This window comes from Pseudorasbora parva, chromosome 11 (genome assembly GCF_024679245.1).
Source record: "Pseudorasbora parva isolate DD20220531a chromosome 11, ASM2467924v1, whole genome shotgun sequence".
Classification (NCBI taxonomy): domain Eukaryota; kingdom Metazoa; phylum Chordata; class Actinopteri; order Cypriniformes; family Gobionidae; genus Pseudorasbora; species Pseudorasbora parva.
In genome coordinates this window covers 10,352,369-10,376,285 of record NC_090182.1, presented here as the reverse complement: position 1 = coordinate 10,376,285, position 23,917 = coordinate 10,352,369, and the positions used below count along the sequence as shown (strand labels likewise).

The 23,917-nt window shown below is 36.8% G+C and overlaps 1 protein-coding gene across 1 annotated transcript in view; it reads right to left on the bottom strand.

The window, feature by feature from the left end:
* Window positions 1–20,492, bottom strand: part of LOC137092073 (uncharacterized) — a 40,244-nt gene extending 19,752 nt beyond the window's left edge. Inside the window, exons 1-4 of the mRNA XM_067456345.1 lie at window positions 20,384–20,492; window positions 8,188–8,349; window positions 4,916–5,001; window positions 3,253–3,531 (exon numbers count right to left, since the gene is read on the bottom strand). Coding sequence (XP_067312446.1) covers window positions 3,253–3,531; window positions 4,916–5,001; window positions 8,188–8,349; window positions 20,384–20,492 — 636 coding nt within the window. The remainder of the gene's footprint in view (window positions 1–3,252; window positions 3,532–4,915; window positions 5,002–8,187; window positions 8,350–20,383) is intronic.
* Between the last annotated feature and the right edge of the window lie 3,425 nt (window positions 20,493–23,917).

Here is a 23,917-nt window from a genome sequence, read left to right as displayed (position 1 = left end):
TAACAAGACCCTTTACGCTCTCTCGGCTCTTTATTGGGTTAACATTGAAACACTGTGGAAACTCAATCTTGGTATAAAAAGCAGATGCTTTGCACGATTTAGAATCTTACATAAAGTCCAATTGATTATCGCTGGTGTCTTAAAGGAAAAACAAAGTTGCTTTTGTTCTGGTGCCACAACAATCGTCTTTAAGCGGCCCGCTTGGGTTGAGGGAAGGGCTGATAGACACGTCTCCATGGAAACGCTGACCCTTAAAAAACTCCTGCGATGTGAAACCGGCTCAAGATTTACGGGTGTTTTCAGCTTGTTACAGGAGATTTATATTTACAATAAAAAAGAACAACAATCTGCAGAAGCCATTAGAGAGGGAGCAGGGGAAGAGTGCTAAGCTAGCAGAGAGAAGAAGTCTGCTTGTTTTCACTAATATCACTAATAACTAGCGTTCATTAAATCTCTTGTGAAACGTGGACAGAAAGTAAACAGTTGTAAATAACTTAAAACAAACATTACCTCATTTTCTTTTTCTATCTTTTGCAGATATTTCAGAATAACTGAAATATGTGGTCATCAACTGACCAAAAAAAATGCTGCTGAGAAAAAAAATGATGGTCTGGTCTCCATGGAGTCTCGGAATCCGTTCTCAAAGATGATGTCGTCAGCATCTGATTAAGATGGATGTCGCCGAGCGGCGAGGAAACGGAGAGGCCAAGTGGAGATAGAGAGAGAGGGGAAACAAGAGAAGCGTTTGGCTCTGGTATGCGAAGCAGCACGTCTTCATTCCCTGCAGTCGACGTGAAAGATCTTCTTCCATTCTCCACGCTCTCGGGCCTGCTGACCCTGGAGGTTCATCCTCAAGGGCTGGCCCCTCGCCACGGTCACTGGCTGCGGAGCTCCTAAGCAGGCTTGACCGTGGATAGTCACACACAAGTGCGGTCAAGCCCTGGGCAGCAGGATTTGGGACGTGACAGCATAATCAATTTCCGTGATTCATGGCGACCCAGCGGAGGAGACACCGAGTAAGATGCTGACAGCGTTGTCTGGGCTAGAGTTCTGATGCGGTGTGACGGAGGTTCCTGCTTCTGTCTCCGCTGTCTGCTAGAGAAACTCTTTGCAAAGCCACAACAACTCTAGAAATACTGCCAGCATGAATGTACAGTAAAACTCAATGCTAAACAGTAGACCACAAGAATCTTTTACTAATATATATATATATATATATATATATATATATATATATATATCACACACACACAACAACAATTTAAAAGATAATTGCGACTTATTATCTTGCAATTCTGACTTTTTTTCTCTCACAATTGCGAGTTTATATCTCGCAATCCTGACTTTTTTACTCTGCATTGTGAGATATAAAATCGCAATTGCATGCTATAAAATCAGAATTGTGAGATAAACCAATTACCTTTTTATTTTTTATTCTGTTGCGGAAACAAACTTCCTGGAAAGATTTTGAATGAATATGACAAATATAAGCAATTTAAAAATTATTATTTTAAATTTATATTATTTATAAACTATATTGTTTTAACAATAACATATAGCATATATGAATAAAATACAATGCTAATTTATTAATAAGGATGCAAACATTTTCCCTCCAAGTATTACAATTCATATTAAACGCTTTATTTTATGGTGTTTGTGTTACAGTGTAAGTACTGAGTAATAATAATTAACTACATGTATTTACTATAGGGTTAGAATTATGAATATGGAATATGGTTTGGTTTAGTGTTAGTTGCATGCAATTATGCATAATTTATAGTTATTACTACAGCAACTGCATGTAACGTGTTACCTCCAACTGATCACAGGTGTCACAGGTCAACAGCTTAAAACTTGGCCAATCCAATTTCAAATTATGGAACTATTTGTATAGTGACATCTACCATAATTTGAACTTAAGTTGATAAACTCTATGGAAGCTTGTTTCCACCGCAGAACTAAATATTTAAAAAGATAATTGTGTCTTTTTTTTCTCCGAATTGTGAGTCATTAAGTCCAAATCTGAGGGGGACAGTTGTGTGTTAGAAAGTCAAAATGGTAAGTTTCACAATTCTGACTTTACATCTCACTATTCTGACTTTATATCACACAATTCTGGCTTTATAACTCACAATTGTGACTTGATATCACACACTTTTGAAAAGTTGCAATTACTTTTTTAATTTCGGAAACAATCTTCCATAGAAATCACACCCATAATTGAAAAAAAAAAGGCCATTAATCAACATCTCGGCATAATCGGTAACATGAGAGTAATCACTCTCTAAGGATCAGAGGTCACGGTCAGATTCACTCTCCTTCTGAGAAAATGATGGTTATTACCACTCAGGGGTTGACATCCACCCCACTCTCATTACACATCCATCCGCTCGCCAATATTACAAGCACTTCAGTGACGTGGATGCAGCAGGTGGACAGCAATGCTGTGTTTGTGTATCTGTTGACAGGTTGTGGTGTACATTAGTCCATATCAGCTTTAGTCAAAAGAGAGTACAACCCAGGATGTTGTTTAACATTAAATACATTAAAACATTAAAATAACCAGTCTAAAAAATACATAAGACCACATAGTAGGGTCAAATTTTACATAACATTATCACTACTATCTGACATGTCAAATTATGTCTAAAGTCTACAAACACAATCGTTATGAAGCCAGTTTGTAAAAGGCAACAGGTGAATTTCACTGGCATTTCCTGAGAGGAAGAGCCAGCTTCTCTGGACAAATATAGACCTCTGACAGACTCGATGTGGCATTTGAATAGTTTGCATTGTAATAATGACTCTCCCTTTGATCTGAATGGCATATTCTTCTATATCTCATTGTCCGTTGTTGTCAATTATTGCTTTTGTTCTTGCTCTATTTTTATATTAATGCTTTCTCTAGAGTATCGAATGCCACAGCAATAAATTCCTCAAGGGAAACATCAATAAAGCCCACCCTTTTATGATATAATAAAAAAAATAGCATTTATGGTATTCTATGGAGAAATATGTTGTTTAGAACCAGATGGTGTAGCAACATCTAGCGGACGGGGCTGTCAAGGTCATGCTAACTAACCAATACTTCAACTCTTGATTCTGACTAAGAGACGACAATTTCTATACCTTGAGACACAATGATCTTGGAGTGCCCACTTTGTCTATTTATGCAAGGAAAATATGAACTGGATTTGATAAATGGAAGCATAAAAAGGCCAAACATGCAGTTTGACTGTCCAAACTCACAGGTCCATCTACGGAGGTGCCGGCACCAGGAAATCTTGAGAAATATGAAGTTGGAATTTTATTGCTGCACTTCAGCCAGATAACAAGAACAGCCAGTCTTTGAACTCGCTCTCTCGCTCCTTCTACACGATCTTTCTCTCTAGTTTCCCTCTCTCTCTCCCAGCTTCTGGTTATAAGACAAGCGAAAACATTGTTTTTCAGCCATGTAGTAAATCTTGCTGGCGGACACGTTCTTTGATTTCTCTGCCCTCCCCTCTCTCGTTTCCATGCTGAATGAACCTGTACGGCACATGAACATTTTCACGACAAAGCGGAGGATTTTGGGCACAGTTTTACCTCGGTCTAAGGCGATGCCAGTAACATTTGTAGTACTAGGCGGAAGGGACTCCCCCCCATTTCATTTTGTAGTCTGTGTGGGCCAAATTTTACCGTCCATGCTGTGCTGAAATTATTCGCTGGCCTTTAACCAGAATCTCTCACATTACCACATGCTGAAGCCAGAGCCAGCTGTGTCAGAGGATGCAGCAAAATCATCTCAGCCCCTGAAAAAAAACATTTTTACCATCTCACATTTCTGAAAACTTGCCACATTGTAATCACTGGACATCGCAAATGAACGCTTTAGAGAGAGACAGTCTATTCACAGGGGAAATCCTAAATTTGTCATGTTCTGAAAGTAAAATATCACACAGGAGCTTCCAACAAGCATCCTAGTTGAAAGGTGGAACGATGGTTGTTGTATTAGGGATATAAGCCAATGAGATGCCAGGATCATTGACAGTTCTGATGGATTGGAACGTACCAAACAACACGTCTTACCTTTGGCACCGTATCCAACACTTATTTTCCCCCCTGAACCGCAACCATGAAACACTTAAGAGCAACCTGACAAACCCCATAAAGGAACCAAAGTGCTAAACAGGTGCTAAAGGCACGAGGAAGACAGGCTGGCTTGAAGGAAAACTGGTTGGGGTAAGAGAAAAGAAAAAAGAACAAGAGAGTGGGGTTTTATGGGGTTCACCAGGTGACCTCTGACCTTTTGCTCTCAGCAGGACGGTGTTGTAATAAATTGCTGGTTGTTAAGGGCCGGGACACTTCTTGGCCCTCACTTCAAACGTGCACTAAGGTTGTGCCTGTTAGCTGGAAGTGGCGTGGCAGACAGCCCCGGTTACGGCCCGATCTCTTCTTTGACTCGCGCACATCTGGAGGGCAGCACCTTGGCTGAAAATGAGACTTTGTGTCTCTTGATGTTTTCACATGACATCTTTATTAACGCTCAAAGCATTCATCCCTGCACCTCTGTCATAATTCTGTTGTCTTGCTCTCATCGCGAGGCTTTAATGCAAAACATTTGCGGCGTCTTCCGAATCGTGCCATCTGCGTCTAAGTAGCTTGCCGAAGAAGGTGCGTGTCAGTTCCCCTGCATTAGCAGCCAAGACCAACGATTATCTATCTCACACTGATCTGCAAGTTTCATTGTTCCGCTCAGGAACGGCATTCATCCCGGCCCTCTTCATACACGATACAAAAAGCATCAGCGGCCATTGCCTTTTATACAGAGGCCGTTTGACCCGCGGCAGCCCTGGCAGGGAGTCAGAGCTGATTGTGGGAGCTCAACAGGTGTGAAGCTGAATCGCAGAGCCAGGGAAGATACATAAATTACCACAGCGGCTAAATCACACTCTTCTGTGGCTCTGTTAATCTGCCAAAGGCTTTGAAGGCTGAAACAAGAGTTATGAACAGCACAGCCTGTGAAGACAGAGGGGGAAAAAAACATGCATACACAACTAAGTGCTGCATAACACACACACACACACTCACACTCACACACACACACACACACACACACACACACACACACACACACACACACACACACACACACACACACACCTGTAGTGTTTTTTTTATGTTTTATGGGGACTTTCCATAGGGATAATGGATTTTATACTGTACAAACCATATTTTCTATCCCCTTACACTGCCCCTGCCCCTAAACCTACCCATCACAGGAAACAATCTGCATTTTTTACTTTCTAAAAAAAACCTTCTGTATGATTTATAAGATATTTTCCTCATGGGGACCAAAAAATGTCCCCAGAAGGACAAGGATTTCGGATATTGCCATCTTTGTGGGACATTTTGTAATATAAACTTTACCATTACATTTTTTTTTTACTCCAATTGTTTATACATGGTGGCTGTCAAAAAAAAAACTTGACAGATTTATTCATACATGCATTAAATATTGAAGGACATTAAACATTTTAATGCATATTTAAAATGATGAATACATTTAGCAAAATGCTCCTCTCTAGAGTTAATCTCATCAAGAAGAAAAACATCATTGCAAGTAACTGTAATGCATTTAGGCCAAGAAACAATTATGCTTTTCTTCAAAACTTCAGTTTGAAAACCCTGGGTGTTTCCAATTTGGAGAGCACTGCAGATTGATAGAAAATATATAAAAAAATGTTTTATATAAAAAAAAAATATATATATATATATATATATATATATATATATATATATATATATATATATATATATATATATATATAACAAATGATAAATAGTGACAGTCAAAAAATAAATAAATTATATGATAGAACTAATTCTTCATTAGATCATCTTCAGATCAAACAATCAACATATAGAATGACAGAATGAGCAAACAACAGAGAAAATAATAGAATGAATGAACAATAGAACAAATGGAAGACACAATAAATGATCAATAGCTACAGTATAGAATACCAAAAACTGAATGAACATGACAATACTCTCCTGTTCAGAAAACAATACTCTAAAATGAACAGCAGACAGAAAGAACAACTGATAGAACCAATGAAAGCTTTTGAATAAACAATAGAATGAATAATTGTCGCTCTACAAAACAAGAGAGAATGAACGATACTTAGAATGTATGTAAAAAAGAACAAACGTTTATTTTACAGAACAGGCAGAACAAAACAATTGACACAACAGAGGATGGTCAGAATGAAAGAATAAAGCCCCGTTTCCACCACAGGAACTAGGAACTTTGGGTGGTACTTCGTGTGTTTAGACCGCAGGAACCAGGGTAAAATTGAAGTTCCGGGTAAATATTTCCCCCTCCAAACGGCCCTGCTCGCGAGGTAGTACTTTTTCAAAGTTCAGGAACTTTCGAGGGCGGGACTTGGGCGCTGAACATGCTGATTGGTTGAGCTCACGCAGTTCAACCGGCATTTTTAAAAGTCTTTTGCGAGGTTCGGTCTACGTTCAGTAAATATCAGTCTTTGCTCTCTGTCTGGTGGCGCGCGGTCGTCTCAGCCATCTCACGTGCAATGTCCGTAATAGCTGATAATAATATACATTGTCATTTTAAATCTAGCTTTACAAGCTTTCTGAATATGCTGCAGCTGCATGCTGCTGAATCTGCATATTAGTGCTCTTTTCTGTCGTTGTTAATTACCTCTTTAGTAAACCTATACATAACCAGCAAAAGCAGCACAGCTTGAATCTCTTCCATACTCGTTATTAATTTTTTTTCACCATGTAAACGACCTGACCGATTACTTTTAAGTGTGTGTCCTTACATGACGTGACGGCGCGCGCCGCGCTCATGTTGACAAGAGAGGAAAGTACATTTTTCTGAGGGGTAAACTTTTTATTTCATAAGTTATGAATATAATGTTGGAGTAATGACACAGCGTACATTGCCCCAGGCAGTTTTTACTTTAACTGCGCCTGACAGAAGATTTTTTTTTTCTGAGATGATTATTACACTTTACAACAAATAGCTATAAATAATACTGTATTAGTCCTGGTGGCCGTTAAGAGTTGCTATGGCTACAGTTAACACACTCCAGCTGCTGGAGAAAACAGCGTTGACATTTTTGGTGCGGCAGACAAACTGCATGTGACAAAATGATTGCGATTGAAAGTCATCACATGTAAACACCAGATCGGTTTAGATAACGTCTCATGTAAACAGTTCACTAAATCTTTCAATCGGTAACGTTACACACACAAATGATTACATGTCCTTCACTGATTTGGAGGAGCAGTCGCGCGCAGTCCTACATCACCGAACTAATTTGCCTGATCTTCTCGGAACTTTATCGCGGTCGAAACGCAGACAGCTGCAGGTCTGGGGGGGAGAAAAGTTCCTGTAAAAAAGTTCCTGGTACAAATTGTTCCGGGTAATTTTGGTGGAAACGGGGCTTTAGTGAACAAGCAATATCATACAGATTAATTGCTTGCATTTTTCATTTGTGAGTCAATTTGGATAGAGGTGCCTCCTAAATGATTAAATGTAAATGTGCTATAGTTGCATGAGCTAACTATAGCTTGATATAGTTTGATATTAGAGAATGATAGATGGAGAGAACAATACAGATCTCTGGGGAAGGCAGGACGCGGGAAAAAGTCAATGGAAGAAGCCGAGTGGGTCCGAACCGAAACAAAAGGACCAGTGTGAACACCGAGGCAGCAGACTTACACCAAAAATATGAAGTTATTCTAACCTAATATCCTGCCTGTGTTATGAGTTCAGAAGTTAGTGCTAAGGGCTGATGCTAGAGACACATTTCCAAAGAAGGCAAACATATTCGAGGGAAATACTGTAAAGTGGAATTTGATTGGATCATAAATCTTAAACTATGTTATTCACAATTTCAGAGGTGGAGAAAATGATTATGTTTTGATTTTTGTTGTTCTTTAGAATCATCAGCATTGATTAATAATGTTTAAAGTAGAGACCACGCATACAGGATCGATTTTGCTTTTATGTCGTCTTTAACACCGTTTTCACTTTTTTGTGATTGTTTTTTTTTTTTTTTACAGAAATGAACCAAAATAGGGTAAATAGAAAATGAAATGCTACTTTCTTCTTATTGCAGCACATATGATAAACATATCAACAATAGCAATGGTTAAACCATTTAGCTGTACCCATCCCAGCTAAATGGTTAAAACGCTTTTCTTTTTTGAATGCGCTCAAGTCCAAATGCTCCTTCTCGCGTCTGTTCTTTCTTTTCCCCTTTTCCCCTTCATTTGCAAAGACCATCTGACTGTTTTTCTTCATCTTCACTCCTTTATTCTCACTCTCATTCTCTTTTGGAGAGCAGGACAAGAGGAAATTGGTGTAATGAATTTAGGGTGCCTGTGTTCGGCGAGCTGCGGTCCCTCTGGCACGGTTCGGTCATTTATCTTCCGCACTCTGTCAGAGGGAAATACAGCACAATGGGTGAAGGGGGAGTGCAAATTGACTACCAATTACGCGCCTGTGAATAAGGAGAGATTAGAGGAGGGAACGCAATATGGTTCACTGCTAGCGTTTATTTTAACCCTGCGAGCAGCGGACCGCCAAGGTCTGAAAGGAGGAGGAGGGGTTAGAGAGAAAGAGAAAAAGAGAGTGATGGTCAACCGAGGGTGAAATCTGTAAAAGATTCCGTGTGTTTGCAGGGATGAGAGCTTTTTTTTTCCTCTTTCCTTTCTGAACACAGTACAGAACGGATAGAGTTAAGCAAGCCTGCCTTTTGTGTAGTATGGTATGTTTGTGAGTGTGAGCGTGAATGCACCGTCCAATCTTCAAACCAATGGCTGTTTCAAAATCTATTCAGTGTCTGTCTTTTTAAAAATCTAAAATGTAATCATTGGGTCAGTCTAGAAGTCTTCAATGGAAACCCAAAAATGTTTAGCTTATTGTCTAACAATAAAATCTTGAAAATAACTAGTATACACTGCAAAATATTAAAATAAAAAAAAATAAAAAAAAGCTTTCTTACTAAGTATTTTTTGTCTTGTTTCCAGTTCAAATATCTAAAATATTTTACATCAAGGTGGATAGATAAGTAAAATGGCACATAATATTACATCTTGCTTTCTGAAGAAAAATAGACATAAAAATCTTGTTTTTATTTGAATTTCAGTTGTGCTATGCAAAAACTCACTTTTTTTTTTCTTTTTAAAAAAACCAAAAACAAGACGTAATATCATATTGTTATACGCATCTAGTAAATGTATCTCGATTTAAGAATTTTTAGAATTGGAAACAAGAGAAAAAAAACAGAATAATTGATATTTCAGTCACAACTCAATGAAATGATTGTATATATAAATTATAAAGAGGCAATAATATCGCTAGTTGAATAATACTGTACATCACTTAACAAAACTGAATAGTTTTCATCGAACGATCTGATTATTGAGTGGTTTTTCTCACCTTAGTGCTCATATTCTGAAATTTTCACAATTGTTTCTGTGATATAAAATATGAACGTGCAAAAGTGCGGACTGGTGTCTGAGGCCCCGGATCAGAGCCTCGACCTAATCAAGTTTGACCACCCGGCAATAAGAACTTCAACATGAGCCTGGAGCTCCATCACTAATGCCAGGCCAAATGTTTGCAGCTAAAGTAAAGTAAGTAAAGACAGGGCTGGAGGAGCATTCTGTGGATTTTTTGGGGGTGGTAAAAATGGAGGAGGGAGAACGGGCTGGAATGAATGCAGACGTGGGGTGTGTTGAACGCCTGTGCAAAGAGATGGAAGAATGAGAATAAATAACTTACAATGATTGACAATAGAGAATGTTAGGGAAAGTAAAAAAGAGAGATCAGAGCCTCATTGTGAATTTTGTCAAGCCACTTGTCACCTAAATGTCTGACGAGTATTGTCAATAAACTAAGCTTGCATTTCCTAAAGGAAACGCGCATGCAAGGAAAGTTTTAAAGAAGTACAGATTTAGCACTATCTGAGCAACTTGTCATGCCATTAGAGCAGGACTGGTCTTGCTTTCTGTCAAAAACGTGAGAACCAACACATGACACAACACTGTTTTACAGTGTAACGACACCTATAGATGGTCAAATTGGTGCAAAGAAAAGTCATTACAGCAAGACCAATCAGAATCCATAACAATCAGCAAGCATAACAATGACAACATTGCTGTTGGTTAGATTTCAAATTGAGAACGTTCTTGTAAGTCAAAGGGACATTTTTAAACTTTAATCTCAAAGTTATTTAGAAATATATAATTTTTGGTTTGGAAAAACTAAACATAGCTTTTCTAAACACATAAATGCTTTACATAAAGTTATTTGTAATTTCATAAAGTCATAAGGTAAACATTTTTAAAATTGAGATGTATACATCATCTAAAAGCTGAATAAATAAGTGTTCCATTGATGTGGTTTGTTATGGGCCGAGATACAAATATTTGAAAATATGGAATCTGAGGGTGCAACTTTTTTTTTTATTTTTTTTTTTTTTTTTTTTTAGAAAATCGCCTTTAAAGTTGTCCAAAAGAAGTCTTTAGCAAGTCATATTACTACTAATAATACATGCTTAATATAATTTTGGTAGAACATGTACAAAATATCTTCATGGAACATGATCTTTTGGCATAAAATAAACATTAATAATTTTGACCCATACAATGTATTGTTGGCTACTGCCATATTTTGGACTTGTTGTGCTCCGGGGTCATATGTTCAAGCTGAATTAATGACAGAAGAAAAAACAAAACAGAATGATACATCATGATACTGTGCATCATCTTTAAGTAATTTATCTTCAGATGGGCAGTAAATCATTTATAAAATAGACAGACACAGAAATAGAATACAATACATGCATTCGCAATGCATTTAAAATACAGTATATATATATATATATATTATATATATATATATATATATATATATTGTATAATACACTAAATACTGGTTCAATCAGGATTATTGGCTGCAAAATTGTTAACAGTATTTCTATTAGGTCTGCATTATTTATATTGTGCATATTGTTGGGCTCATTAATAAATGTCCATTTTTATTAATTTATTTACTAATGTAGAATTGTGTTACTATATTGGAACCCCTTGGTGTCTATTGTAAAACTAAAGACAAACACACACTCTTAGAAGAAAAGGTTCTATCAGCGCTGTAGTTGGAACCCCTAAAAGGTTCACTGCAAAAAACGTTTTTCTTACTTACTATTTTTGTCTTGTTTCTAGTTCAAACATCTAAACATTCTTAAAACAAGAAGTATTTACTAGACAAGCAAAAATAACTGTCTTATTTTGGGGGAAAATAACTCAAAATTAAGAGAGGTTCTGCTAAGAAATGCATTTTTTGCAGTGTTCTATATAGAACCCTTTTAAGTGGCAAAAGGGTTCTTTCTTGTCATTATAGAACCCGTTTAGCATAAAAGGGTCTTTGGAGTATACTCAACTATACTTCTATAAATAACCTTTTAAGGGTTCCAAGTATGTCGCGCCGATAGAACCTTTTCTTCTGCATGTTTTAAAATAAAAACTGCTTCACATACAGTAGTTGGTTCATGATAATATATTCTCAATAAGATTTCATGTATCTCAGACTAGAAATACAGAGAAGCTGCAATGCCCTTGTGCATTAGCAAACACATCAAACCTGACGTGGCTATATCATCTCCACTGCAGGTTCACAGCGGTTTACCTCATCTCTCTGGTTTTCTGTTTCTCTCTCTCTGCTGAATTCTCAGGCACACCTCTCATGCATCAGATGGATGGATGTTTGGATTGCACTGTCCTTCAGTACCTGTGGTCAAGTCCTGTTGCACGAGCTGTATGCTCGGACGTGGGCGAAACCACACTGCCACCTACAGACCCAGAGGAAAACATCCCATTGGCACTCTCAGAGTGTGCGACCTAAACTATGCCCACACGTTCAGATGAAAGATTTTTATTTACAGCTTTATAAACATATAATCTTCATCATATTTGAATGCCATTCAAGAAGGGGTGAATGCAGCTCTGGGTCTTCCACGCAGTGCTCATCTACACATTCCACATGTTCAAACAAGATTTCTGACCTCACGTTTACACAGGCGAGTTTTGACAGCTCTGACAACAATGTTTAGGCAGCTCAAAAGACTTCCTGACGAGAGTTTATCCAGTGCAACAGCTGACACGTGCTATGTAAGGTCTAACTCTTGTTTTCTTTAACATTGCCAGCTAAGTGCTTACAATAACTTTCCTTAACCCCTCACACACACACACTCTCTTTCTCTCTCTCCCCAGTGTAGTAGAGCATTCGGGCGACGTGCGTTGCTTATCCCTCTTGCAACTCTACAAATATCTTATGGTCTTCCCTGAGCACAGGGACATCAATCTCTTCCTAATTCCATCAAGTGTGAAAGGGCCCTTATGCGAGTGCGCCGGGGACACGGCAGCTCTTTTGTAGCTCGTTGTGGGGAGTGGGGAGATGGGCTGCACCTCACAATGCCCCTGCCCCAGACCCACCGAGCTCCTGACGGCAGAGCAGATGGCGTCGGCACTAACCCAACAAAAGAGATCTAATTAGAGGAACAATGGAGGCGAGCCGCACGGGACGACGGAACAGCGGATCAAGGCTTTGACGGAAGGAAGGAGCAATGGATAGGTGGGGAGAAAAAGAGAAAGGAGAGCAGTCAGCCAGCCTTTCTCTCTCTCTCCTGCCCCCCTGGCACTAATATAAGGGACTATGACTTTATTACCCCTAATTAACACAAATTAGGGCACTCCAAGCCCCTTGAATGAAGGTGACAAACTGAATTAAGCATGTGAAAACAAACCCACCCCACCTCGCGCCAGGCTGTGACCATATTGCGTTTACATTCATGGGGGTCCCTCTACAAAAGCGCGGCTGCTCTTATGGGATTCCTCCGTGAAATGTGAAGGGAAGAATTCCAGGAGAAAAAGGTTTCATTGCGTAGAGCACTGACTGACTGAAACGTAAACGTAATTACTCTTCACACCTGAAAAAATATCATTAAGGTCAGGTGTTTTTGTAAACATTTGCACTTATTTGTGGCTGCTAAACATCATAAAATGGTCTAGTTCCACTAATAAAACACTATAAAAACCTAACAAGCTAACTCACATAATTTGAGAAGACTGATTGCCTTTTACCAGCACCATTTACAATAAATAACCAAACAAAAACAATATTCATAACAAACATCTACTTAAATGTTGTGTAACTGAAACAGAATTAGTTAAAACCTTATAAAATTAAGACACACAAACACAAATAAATTGCTTTTCTTATGTGATAACACAAAAAACATAATGACTGTAGGAGAGCAAAGAAAATATCACATGCACACAGTAAAATTAACATGCCAACATTTTTAAGAATTGTGCATTAGCTCATTTTAATTCAACTGCGCAAGGTACTTTCAGTAATACTGGAGTGAACTTCACATTTTTCATGTATTAAATGATAACTATTATGTTTTACAGTACAGTTACTTAAATTAAGGAAGTTGCTATCAGACAGAGCTAGTGAGCCATACTTGGAATCTGGAAATGGATGGTTATATATATATATATATATATATTAGGGCCGGGACTCGATAAAAAAAAAAAAAAAATCTAATTAATTAGAGGCTTTGTAATCAATTAATCGAAATTAATCGCATTTTAATTGCATATACATTTTTGACCTGAGAACAATGAGAAGTAATTTTTCACATGGATTTTTAGTATACCATTGAATAATGACTGAATACATAAGCTTAATCAACAAAATATTGTTTATTTATTTCAGTCCAGCAGACCAGTGCAATGTTTGCCATTAAGTTTAGCAAAAGCATATTTGTGATATTTGAGGCTCGATGTGCTCCGGTGATATGCAAATTCCTTGTTGTAGAGCTTGCACACAACCATGCTCTTGTCAACGCTTCCATTTTTAAAACAAAATTTCCCATCCAAAGCAAAGCGGTCTCATCAGCTTCTTCGTTCATGTTCATTGTTGTCATCATAGACATCATATAGTAGGGGTGTAACGATTCGTTTAACAACGATTCGATTCGTATCACGATTTGAGGTTGTTGATATGATTTAAGGACGATATTGGTTAATTTAAGAACGATATGATCCGAAATGATTCAGTGACTTGAAATCAATTCAGTAACTTTTTAGCCAAAAATGTAAATCAGTGTGAAAGTTTTATTTCAACCGAATCGAATCATTGGTAAACCGAATCGTTACACCCCTATCATATAGATATATGATGTCTATGGTTGTCGTGACTCGTGAACTCTACGCTAGTTGGTGTTCCAGTATAATCGGTCCGTCAAAACTCATTCATTGAAAAACGTTCCGCGGTGCAAAAATAAGTGTGGTTAAAATTATGTTGTTGTTTTTTTTTTTGCATAATTAATCTTAACGCGTTAAAGTCCCGTAATTAATTAATCTTAATTAATGCGTTAAAGTCCCGGTCCTTATATATATATATATATATATATATATATATATATATATATATATATATATATATATATATATATATATATATATATATATACACACACAGTGCCTTGCAAAAGTATTCGGCCCCCTTGAACTTTGCAAACTTTTGCCACATTTCAGGCTTCAAACATAAAGATATAAAACTGTAATTTTTTGTGAAGAATCAACAACAAGTGGGACACAATCATGAAGTGGAATGTAATTTATTGCAAATCAAAAACTGAAAAATTGGGCATGCAAAATTATTCGGCCCCTTTACTTTCAGTGCAGCAAACTCTCTCCAGAAGTTCAGTGAGGATCTCTGAATGATCCAATGTTGACCTAAATGACTAATGATGATAAATAGAATCCACCTGTGTGTAATCAAGTCTCTGTATAAATGCACCTGCACTGTGATAGTCTCAGATGTCCGTTTAAAGCGCAGAGAGCATCATGAAGAACAAGGAACACACCAGGCAGGTCCGAGATACTGTTGTGGAGAAGTTTAAAGCCAGATTTGGATACAAAAAGATTTCCCACGCTTTAAACATCCCAAGGAGCACTGTGCAAGCAATAATATCGAAATGGAAGGAGTATCAGACCACTGCAAATCTACCAAGACCTGGCCGTCCCTCTAAACCTTCAGCTCATACAAGGAGAAGACTGATCAGAGATGTAGCCAAGAGGCCCATGATCACTCTGGATGAACTGCAGAGATCTACAGCTGAGGTGGGAGACTCTGTCCATAGGACAACAATCAGTTGTATACTGCACAAATCTGGCCTTTCTGGAAGAGTGGCAAGAAGAAAAAAGTGCTGTTTAAAGTTTGCCACAAGCCACCTTGGAGACACACCAAACGTGGAAGAAGGTGCTCTGGTCAGATGAAACCAGAATGGAACTTTTTGGCAAACAATGCAAAACGTTATGTTTGGCGTAAAAGCAACACAGCTCATCACCCTGAACACACCATCCCGACTGTCAAACATGGTGGTGGCAGCATCATAGTTTGGGCCTGCTTTTCTTCAGCAGAGATAGGGAAGATGGTTAAAATTGATGGGAAGATGGATGGAGCCATATACAGGACCATTCTAGAAGAAAACCTGACGGAGTCTGCAAAAGACCTGCGATTGGGACGGAGATTTGTCTTCCAACAAGACAATGATCCAAAACATAAAGCAAAATCTACAATGGAATGGTTCAAAAATAAACATATCCAGGTGTTAGAATGGCCAAGTCAAAGTCCAGACCTGAATCCAATCGAGAGTCTGTGGAAAGAACTGAAAACTGCTGTTCACAAACGCTCTCCATCCAACCTCACTGAGCTCGAGCTTTTCTGCAAGGAGGAATGGGCAAATATTTCAGTCTCTCGATGTGCAAAACTGATAGAGACATACCCCAAGCGACTTACAGCTGTAATCACAGCAAAAGGTGGCGCTACAAAGTATTAACTTAAGGGGGCCGAGTAATTTTGCACGCCCAATTTTTCAGTTTTTGATTTGTTAAAAAAGTTTGAAATAACAAATAAATTTTGTTCCACTTCATGATTGTTTCCCACTTATTGTTGATTCTTCACAAAAAATTACAGTTTTATATCTTAATGTTTGAAGCCTGAAATGTGGCAAAAGGTCGCAAAGTTCAAGGGGGCCGAATACTTTCGCAAGGCACTGTGTATATATATATATATATATACAAATAAGGCACAAATACAAGGAAAGGATCTAAAGTAATTTCAGGATGTTTGCTATCATTTTAAATGATCAGAATACATCAATGATAAAGTTATGGATTCTTATAAAAAAAGTGTTCATGTGGCTCAATTTACCCCAGGCTAGGGGTGAGTTGAAACCATGGTGTTAACGGACCATCAAAATCAAACCTATGTGAAATTGTAAATATAATTTACCTCCTTTTACCTTTTAAAACCAACTTCAATTATTTTTTTTTTATTTTTTTTACAAATAATAATATATTCCGTTTCTTAAAACGAACTTAAAAATAAAATAAAAATAGTATGAAGTTGACACTTCACCATCTTTAATTGTTTGCATTTCTGAAACAATGTTGAACACCAAAGTTGTAATCTTCCCAAAAACAGCCTAAGCAGAGTTTGTTGAGTAAAAAGAAAAAAAGAAAAGAAAAAAGAAAGATTTAAAATTAATGAATAAATGTCATTGAAACTAATAAACATTTTAGTCAAAAGGTTCTTGGCATGGTAGTTTTTCTACATTGGGTACTACATGTGAAAAGCTTTACACGATTAAGCATAGTCTGGTTCTTATCAGATAAGGATTTGCTGTACTTGGACATTGTTCTTATAAAATAAACTCAAACTAAAAAAAGTGTTGTTGTTTTTTTTAAAAGAAAAAAAGAAAAGAAAATGATAAACTAAACCAGTTGTGTAACATTGAAATTATACCTGTTTCACTACTGAGATTTAATTTAACTAGGGTAGTTATGGTAGGGTAAGGTAAAACGCTGGCTCATTTTACCCCAAAGCATTTGGCACACTTTGACCCATAGCTGCCATTTTGGATTAAACTCGCAGGCTTATGAATTCAGGCTAATATTTAGCTAAATGATTTGCATAATTTATACGTTGCTAAATCACCAATTTGGATCATAAATATTTAAGACCTGGACAAATTTGCTTTAATTCAACAGTTTGTATAGTAAATGGGTGCCTTCCACTCCTCTCATGTGCTTCTCCTCAGGCAGAAATGAGTGGTTTCAAAATATATGGTCACATGACAATACAATTGTACAGTTGCCAAGATAAAGGGGTGGATCAACTTACCCACTGGCTCATCTTACCCCACTCTCCCCTATCCGTGAATATAGACACATTTCAGTAATAAATAAGACTGATGATTTGTTTACCTTTAGGTCACTGCTGATCGCCTCAGGATTTCTCTCTTTCACCTAGTTAACACAGTTTTTACGATCGACTCTATAACTTGAGAATATAGCCTACTCGATATTTTAGTCTCATCTGTAGTTAAATTAACTCAACGTTATAAAGTTAGCTGGTCAGGTTTCTGAGGCAGAAGGTTATCGCGAGAAGAATGAAACGTCAATTCATAGCTTTGACAACACAGCTGTAAATAGGCCTACATTAAAACCACAAGAATGTCCTAAATGTTTAAGTACTATTGGTTTACCTATGATTTCATGATTTGTTTTTTCACCTCGGTTAGACCATCACACCTCTAGAATGAATATATTCCGACGAGGTTTAGGCCTATAGGCTACCTGCGTGTCTCGTGCATGACGCTGAGGGCGCGTTCCGGTATGTTTTTCGTTGCAGGATCTCAACGGATTTATGTCCCCCCAAATCGATTAATGTAAGACTGTTAATTCGACTGAGATTTTTTTTTTTTTTTTTTTTTTCTGTATGAGATTTGGGAGTCTGTTAAGTAGCTATGACTTGCGCAACAGCGACATCTATTGTTACTTGTGTTGCCGCACAGTCAATCTTTACTGCAGTGAACAGATATGATCAATGCTGAATTTCACATGACTTTTTTTGTATTTCCAGAAATCCCGAAGGTTATTTTATTTTTTATTTTTTTACTTTCAATGTTTATATGGGATTTTTTTTTTGTTGCAAGAAAAGAAACCGCGAAAGACAATAACATACAACTGAAAGACAATGACATAAAAGGAAAAAGGGAGAAAACAACAACAGAGCCTCAATCAGTAAGACAAATATGATCATACGTCTCACTAAACTTGTTATTCTTATTGTTATAAACGAGTTTGAGATTTTACAAAAATATATATTTTTTTAGCAAGACAACAAAAAATACAATACATTTGTTTATGTGAATAAAAATTTTACAATGCAACTCAAAGAAATTAACAACAAGATCAATAGCATTGTTACTGCTACTAAAATATAGAAATATATATTTCAATTGACAAATCACTTTTTTTAATATATGGAATTTTAAATGAGACAAGAGATTTCAGATTAGATATATGTACCTCATAAGTAACACTAGAGGGCAGGAGAGTTCTATCTTTAAATCCAGTAAATTAATAGATGCAGTTCTACAGTTTCTTAAAAAAAAAAAAAAAAAAAAGCTTATAAGTGTTACTTGTGACCTACTCAGTGAAACCATTCACGCAGCAAGCACATGATCTGCATTACACTCAGTTTGCAACTGTAAACCAAACGTACAAAGTGCTAAACGCAGTTCTTTACATAAGACACTCAAAACTAACAGCTCGAGTTTCATTTAGAAAACATTGTCATTTAAAGGCACACTTATTTAACAATTACCTGCTACCTAACAAACCAATAACCAATTACCTAACAAACACATACACTTTGTTCACTTGTTTTGAAAAGGAAATAATACATTTTTACCCCCTTGCGTGGTTTAAATACATAAGTGCCCTTGGATTTCTCTTTATTTTGTAAATATATACTAAATTGGCATGCATGTCAAATCACCTTCTATACAGCATTTGATACAAGACCGATCGTTTCAAAGCAGCTCTACAATAGTAAACAAAGTGTATTTTTAATAAATGGAGCCATAGTTTCAAAAAATTTTATGTAAGGAATTGTAATAATAAACAATGCATTCCTGGCTGCATATTTATTTGGTGAGAAACTTAATGGAGAATAGTTTAACGTTAGGAATTTGAGATAGCCTTGTCGTTGTAATTTAAGACTTGTCTTATTAAAGGGGTAATTCACCCCAAAATTGAAAAATCTGTCATTTACTCACCCTTTGATTGTTCCAAACCTGTATGAGTTATTTATTTTTTTTTTTTACTTCTGTTGAACTAAAAAGAAGATATATTGAATAATGTCGGTAACCAAACAGTTCACATCAACCGCTGACTTCCATAGTAGGAAGAAAAAAAGATATTATGGTTACCCGTTCTCATGAAATGCGTACAAATTATACGTACTAATATATATATATATATATATATATATATATATATATATATATATATATATATATATATATATATATATATATATATATATATATATATATATATATATATATATAGCACAAATTGTATTTATTGTGTGATTTATTACCAAAATTGTACTTGCGTGCATATGATATTGTCACCCCATTCTAGGTTTAGTTGTGTGGGTCACGTGCGTATCATATGCACGCCAAAACTGCGTATGCATCTATAAAAAAATATTCTGTATAAATCACACAATAAATAAAATCTGCGCTAAAGATACGCATTTCATGTGATCAGGCTGGGTTACCAACATTCTTCAAAATATCTTCTTTTGTGTTTTGCATGGAACAACATGAGGCAGAGTAAATGAGTAAACAATGACAGAATTTTCATTTTGGGGTGAGCTATCCCTTTAAGCTTTGTTTATTCTCAGCTTTCTGTTGGGGTACTATAGGTAGTTAATATGATTTGTGTGTTTTATTGTAAGCTGCTTTAAGAAAGTGTCTGCTAAGAACATTAATGCAAATTTATGGATGCAAATTATTTATCTCACAAAGTACAGTAGCAAAGTAGAACAACATGCAACTACTGTAATTACCCTATACCTTTAGAAAAGTCTGTTTTACTGAAGGCACTGTAAGAAATATATATTTTTGTGTGTGTGTGTGTGTGTGTGTGTGTGTGTGTGTGTGTGTGTGTGTGTGTGTGTGTGTGTGTGTGTGTGTGTGTGTGTGTGTGTGTGTGTGTTAGTATTAGGGCATGTTGTGCTCGCAGCCTGCACAGGGTACAATTATGTGGGAAGTGTGTGTTTCCGCACTGTGAAATGTGTGTACTTCGTGGCAGTTCTGTACAGTTATGCTGTGTGTGTGTTTGGTTTGTGGGCTGTACTTTAAGACTTCATTTAACTCACACATGAACTATATTTATTACCGTGTGTGTGCTTGTGTGTTCAGTGTACCTGGTGGCACCATATTGCAGGAAGCTGCGGTAATTTCCTCCATCCTGCAGCTCCAGCGCTCAGCGATCAACCCAGAGCCCGAGCCCAAACCACAACCACATGGGATCATAGCTCTCGTTCGCTCAGTGGGAACATTCCAGAACCCAACGACCCAAAATAAAATATAGTCAAGCAAAGGACCTTAACATCTATTAAAAGGAATATCTTGGATTCAGTACAAATTATAAGTACAAGTTTTGAGGTTCGATACAATTTGATTACCACACAAAAAAAAAAAAAAAATGTTTTCTTAAAAAAAAAAATGAAAAAAAAGAAGAAAAAAGAAGCAAAGAATCCTTTGCTGCAGGATTCAATTTGGGCCCAAAAGCAGAAATGTTAAGGCTTTTTTTTAAATCAAAGCAATAACAACAATTCCACTGGTAAAATATGTATATTGAATTTTTTTGTGGTAATTATAGTTTTTTTTTTGTCTTTTTTTTCATCTTTTATTGTCATGGCACTAATTGGATGTAATTTTACACAGAAAAGGTAAAAAGTGTTTTGTTTGTTTTTTCACATTAAAACAGATGTTTTACATCGTACATATGTCGTACATTGAATCATTTAGCAAACCCTTTTATCCAAAGCGACTTACAAAAATGGGAACTTGTGGCTGTGGGAAGGGGTCTTGTGGCTGTTCTGTTGAAGCAGTGAGTGTTTTAACGTTTATGGATTGACCCCGTCCATTCGTGTAAGTGCTCCTCTTTAAAGAGGGTGAGTAAATCATGGGCTAATTTTCATTTTTGGGTGAACTATCTCTTTAAAGGGTTAGCTCACCCAAAAATGAAAATTCTGTCATTAATTACTTACCCCCGTGAGACCTCCGTTCATCTTCAGACACAGATGAAGATATTTTTGTTGAAATCCGATGGCTCAGAAAGGCCTCCATTGACACCAATGTCATTTCCTCTCTCAAGACCCATAAAGGCACTAAAGACGTCGTTACAAAGCCCATCTCACTACAGTGGCTCTACAATCATTTTATGAAGCAACAAGAATAGTTTTTGTGTGCAAAAAGCTAAATAACGATAGCCTGATGTGGTCATACTCAATTCTAGTCAGAATATGAGTCTGATACTGCTCCATTGGGCTGTGATTATGGGGCGTGTTTCAACTGAACCAGAAAAGACTTCAATTGGGCAGACCAATAACCAATCAGAACAAAAAAAAGTGCATAATTGCATAATTAGAGGAGTAATTATCTTCTGTTGGAGATAATTACTCCTCTATGGATCGACCTATTTTTTTTTTTTTTGGGTGAACTGGCTCGACGTTCGTGGCTCGACTTGTCGAGACTGTTTTCCAAGATGGCTGCTGTCTGTATACACGTAATGTGCTGTCTTTATAAAGTATCTTCTTATTAAACTGTTTGTACACTGTACAAAGTTCTCAATGCTTTGGTTTGCATGTAGGGACCCTCATTATGCTACCGTGTTAGTGTGAGGCTATTTTGAGCCTTGTTAGTGGTATTAACTAGCGATTTAATTTTATTTCCTCTGTGCCCCATAGACAAGCGTTATAAGCTCAGTTTTTAGAGATAAAACTCTTTACATTCAATTTTCATAAAAATGGATCCCAGAGAACGATCTACCCGGTACCCGGTAACCATCTGTTTATTACCCCTAGGTTCATTTTTCACCAGAGTTGTCCTTTAAGTAGATACTGAACCTGGGATATTACTTTTAATATTTTGCAGCACAGTGAGTGAGAACCAAACCATTGAGTTGAGTTGCATTATCACAAGTTATAAGACTTGATAGAGACCTCAGACCTTAATTCAGTTATATATTTAAAACAGTGATGCTTTCTAAAGTCTAGCACTATACTGTTGTGCGTGCGCTAACTGTGAGTGATCATAACTTGTTGACATGAACTCAAATCCTGTGGCTTTTTGAGAAATATTGTGTTATTACTTTTTCTGGTTAGACTTATGATTTTTGCCTGCTGGATGATAAATCTAGTATTTTCAGAAAGAAACCACACAGTGTATAGAAACCAAACAATCATTGAGACAGTCATTCCCGCTCTGCCAAGTGCATCTGATGGGCGGTAGTGTGATATTTAGGCTTTCTGTTTGATAGAAAGCATCTTAAACAACGTGTTCGAGTCAGGCCTGTTTGTAGCCAAACATCAAAGAAGAAATATGTATTTACCACTGATTCCTCTGATCTCATGGCGATGGCAGGCCACAGCTGATTGGAATCAAAAGCAAAGCTAATGAAGGGAAGAGTTTACTAAGGCACATGCACACAGGAACAAGCTTCTGATCTCCAAATTCATCCCATCTATTCCCTTGTTTCCCCTCGTTGACTGTCTAAAACTGAAATTATAAATCAACTACATATCTGTCCTTTTACCAACAATTCTTGCGAACATGCTATATGTTCAAAGAGCTACAGGTCGCCCTCTGCAGGACTAGCACAGTATGACAGCTCACAGTCTTACTGCAAATGTTAAAGGTATACCGGTAGTTCACTTTAAAATACAAATTCTGTCATCATTTACTCACCCTCAAGTTGTTTCAAACCTGTATGAATTTCTTTCTTCAGCTGAACACAAGGGAAGATATTTTAAAGAAGGTCAGTAACTAAACAGTTAACTGGAGCCATTGACTTCTATAGTAGGAAAAAAAATACTATGGAAGTCAATGGCTCCAGTTAACTGTTTGGTTACTGACCTTCTTTAAAATATCTTCCCTTGTGTTCTTCTGTTTGAAACAACTTGAGGGTGAGTAAAGGATGACATAATTTTCATTTTAAAGTGAACTATCCCTTTAATATACATTTTGCCGACATTTTTATTCAAACTAAGCTCTGTCAATTCATGCATTCATTTCTAGCTCATGATGTTTGAACTACAGGAGCAATAGAAATCTGAAAAGAAACGCGGGTTTGTTTTGTCTGTTTTAGTAACTTTGCAAGCTGGTGTGAATCATTTATGAACTGAGCAATTAAATCCCAGAACAAATATCTTAATAAACAATGTTTGTACTGACATGAAAGATCATTTTCTCGCAAATCTTTAAAAGACTTGTGCTGATACCATTTGGCTTGTTCAAATCATTTTTTATTGCAATTGCATTAATATTTGTAAGTGAGACTTTTATGTCAAAAATGTTTTGGATCCTGAATGTTAAATTATGTTTGAACATGTCATAAATGTTCATGTATATGAAGACTTCAGATGCACAAAAAAAAAAAAAAAAAGTCTATCTGAGATTAATGTTTTATGTTTTTAATTTTACTTAGAGCATTTTTTGAAAATAAGGCATTTCAATAACTAGCTAGTGACATTTTCATTGCCATTAAAGTGAAATGATTGAACCTAAACATTGGAGCCTGATAAAATGTCGGATGGACTTTTTGCATCTGAAGTCTTCATATTCCTGTCTGCTAAGCGGTCTATATTCCTACAATTGTGACTTCATATCTCGAAACGAGTCTACGCTTTCCTCATCCTTCTCTCGGGTCAAAATGACCCGAAATTCATAAAAAA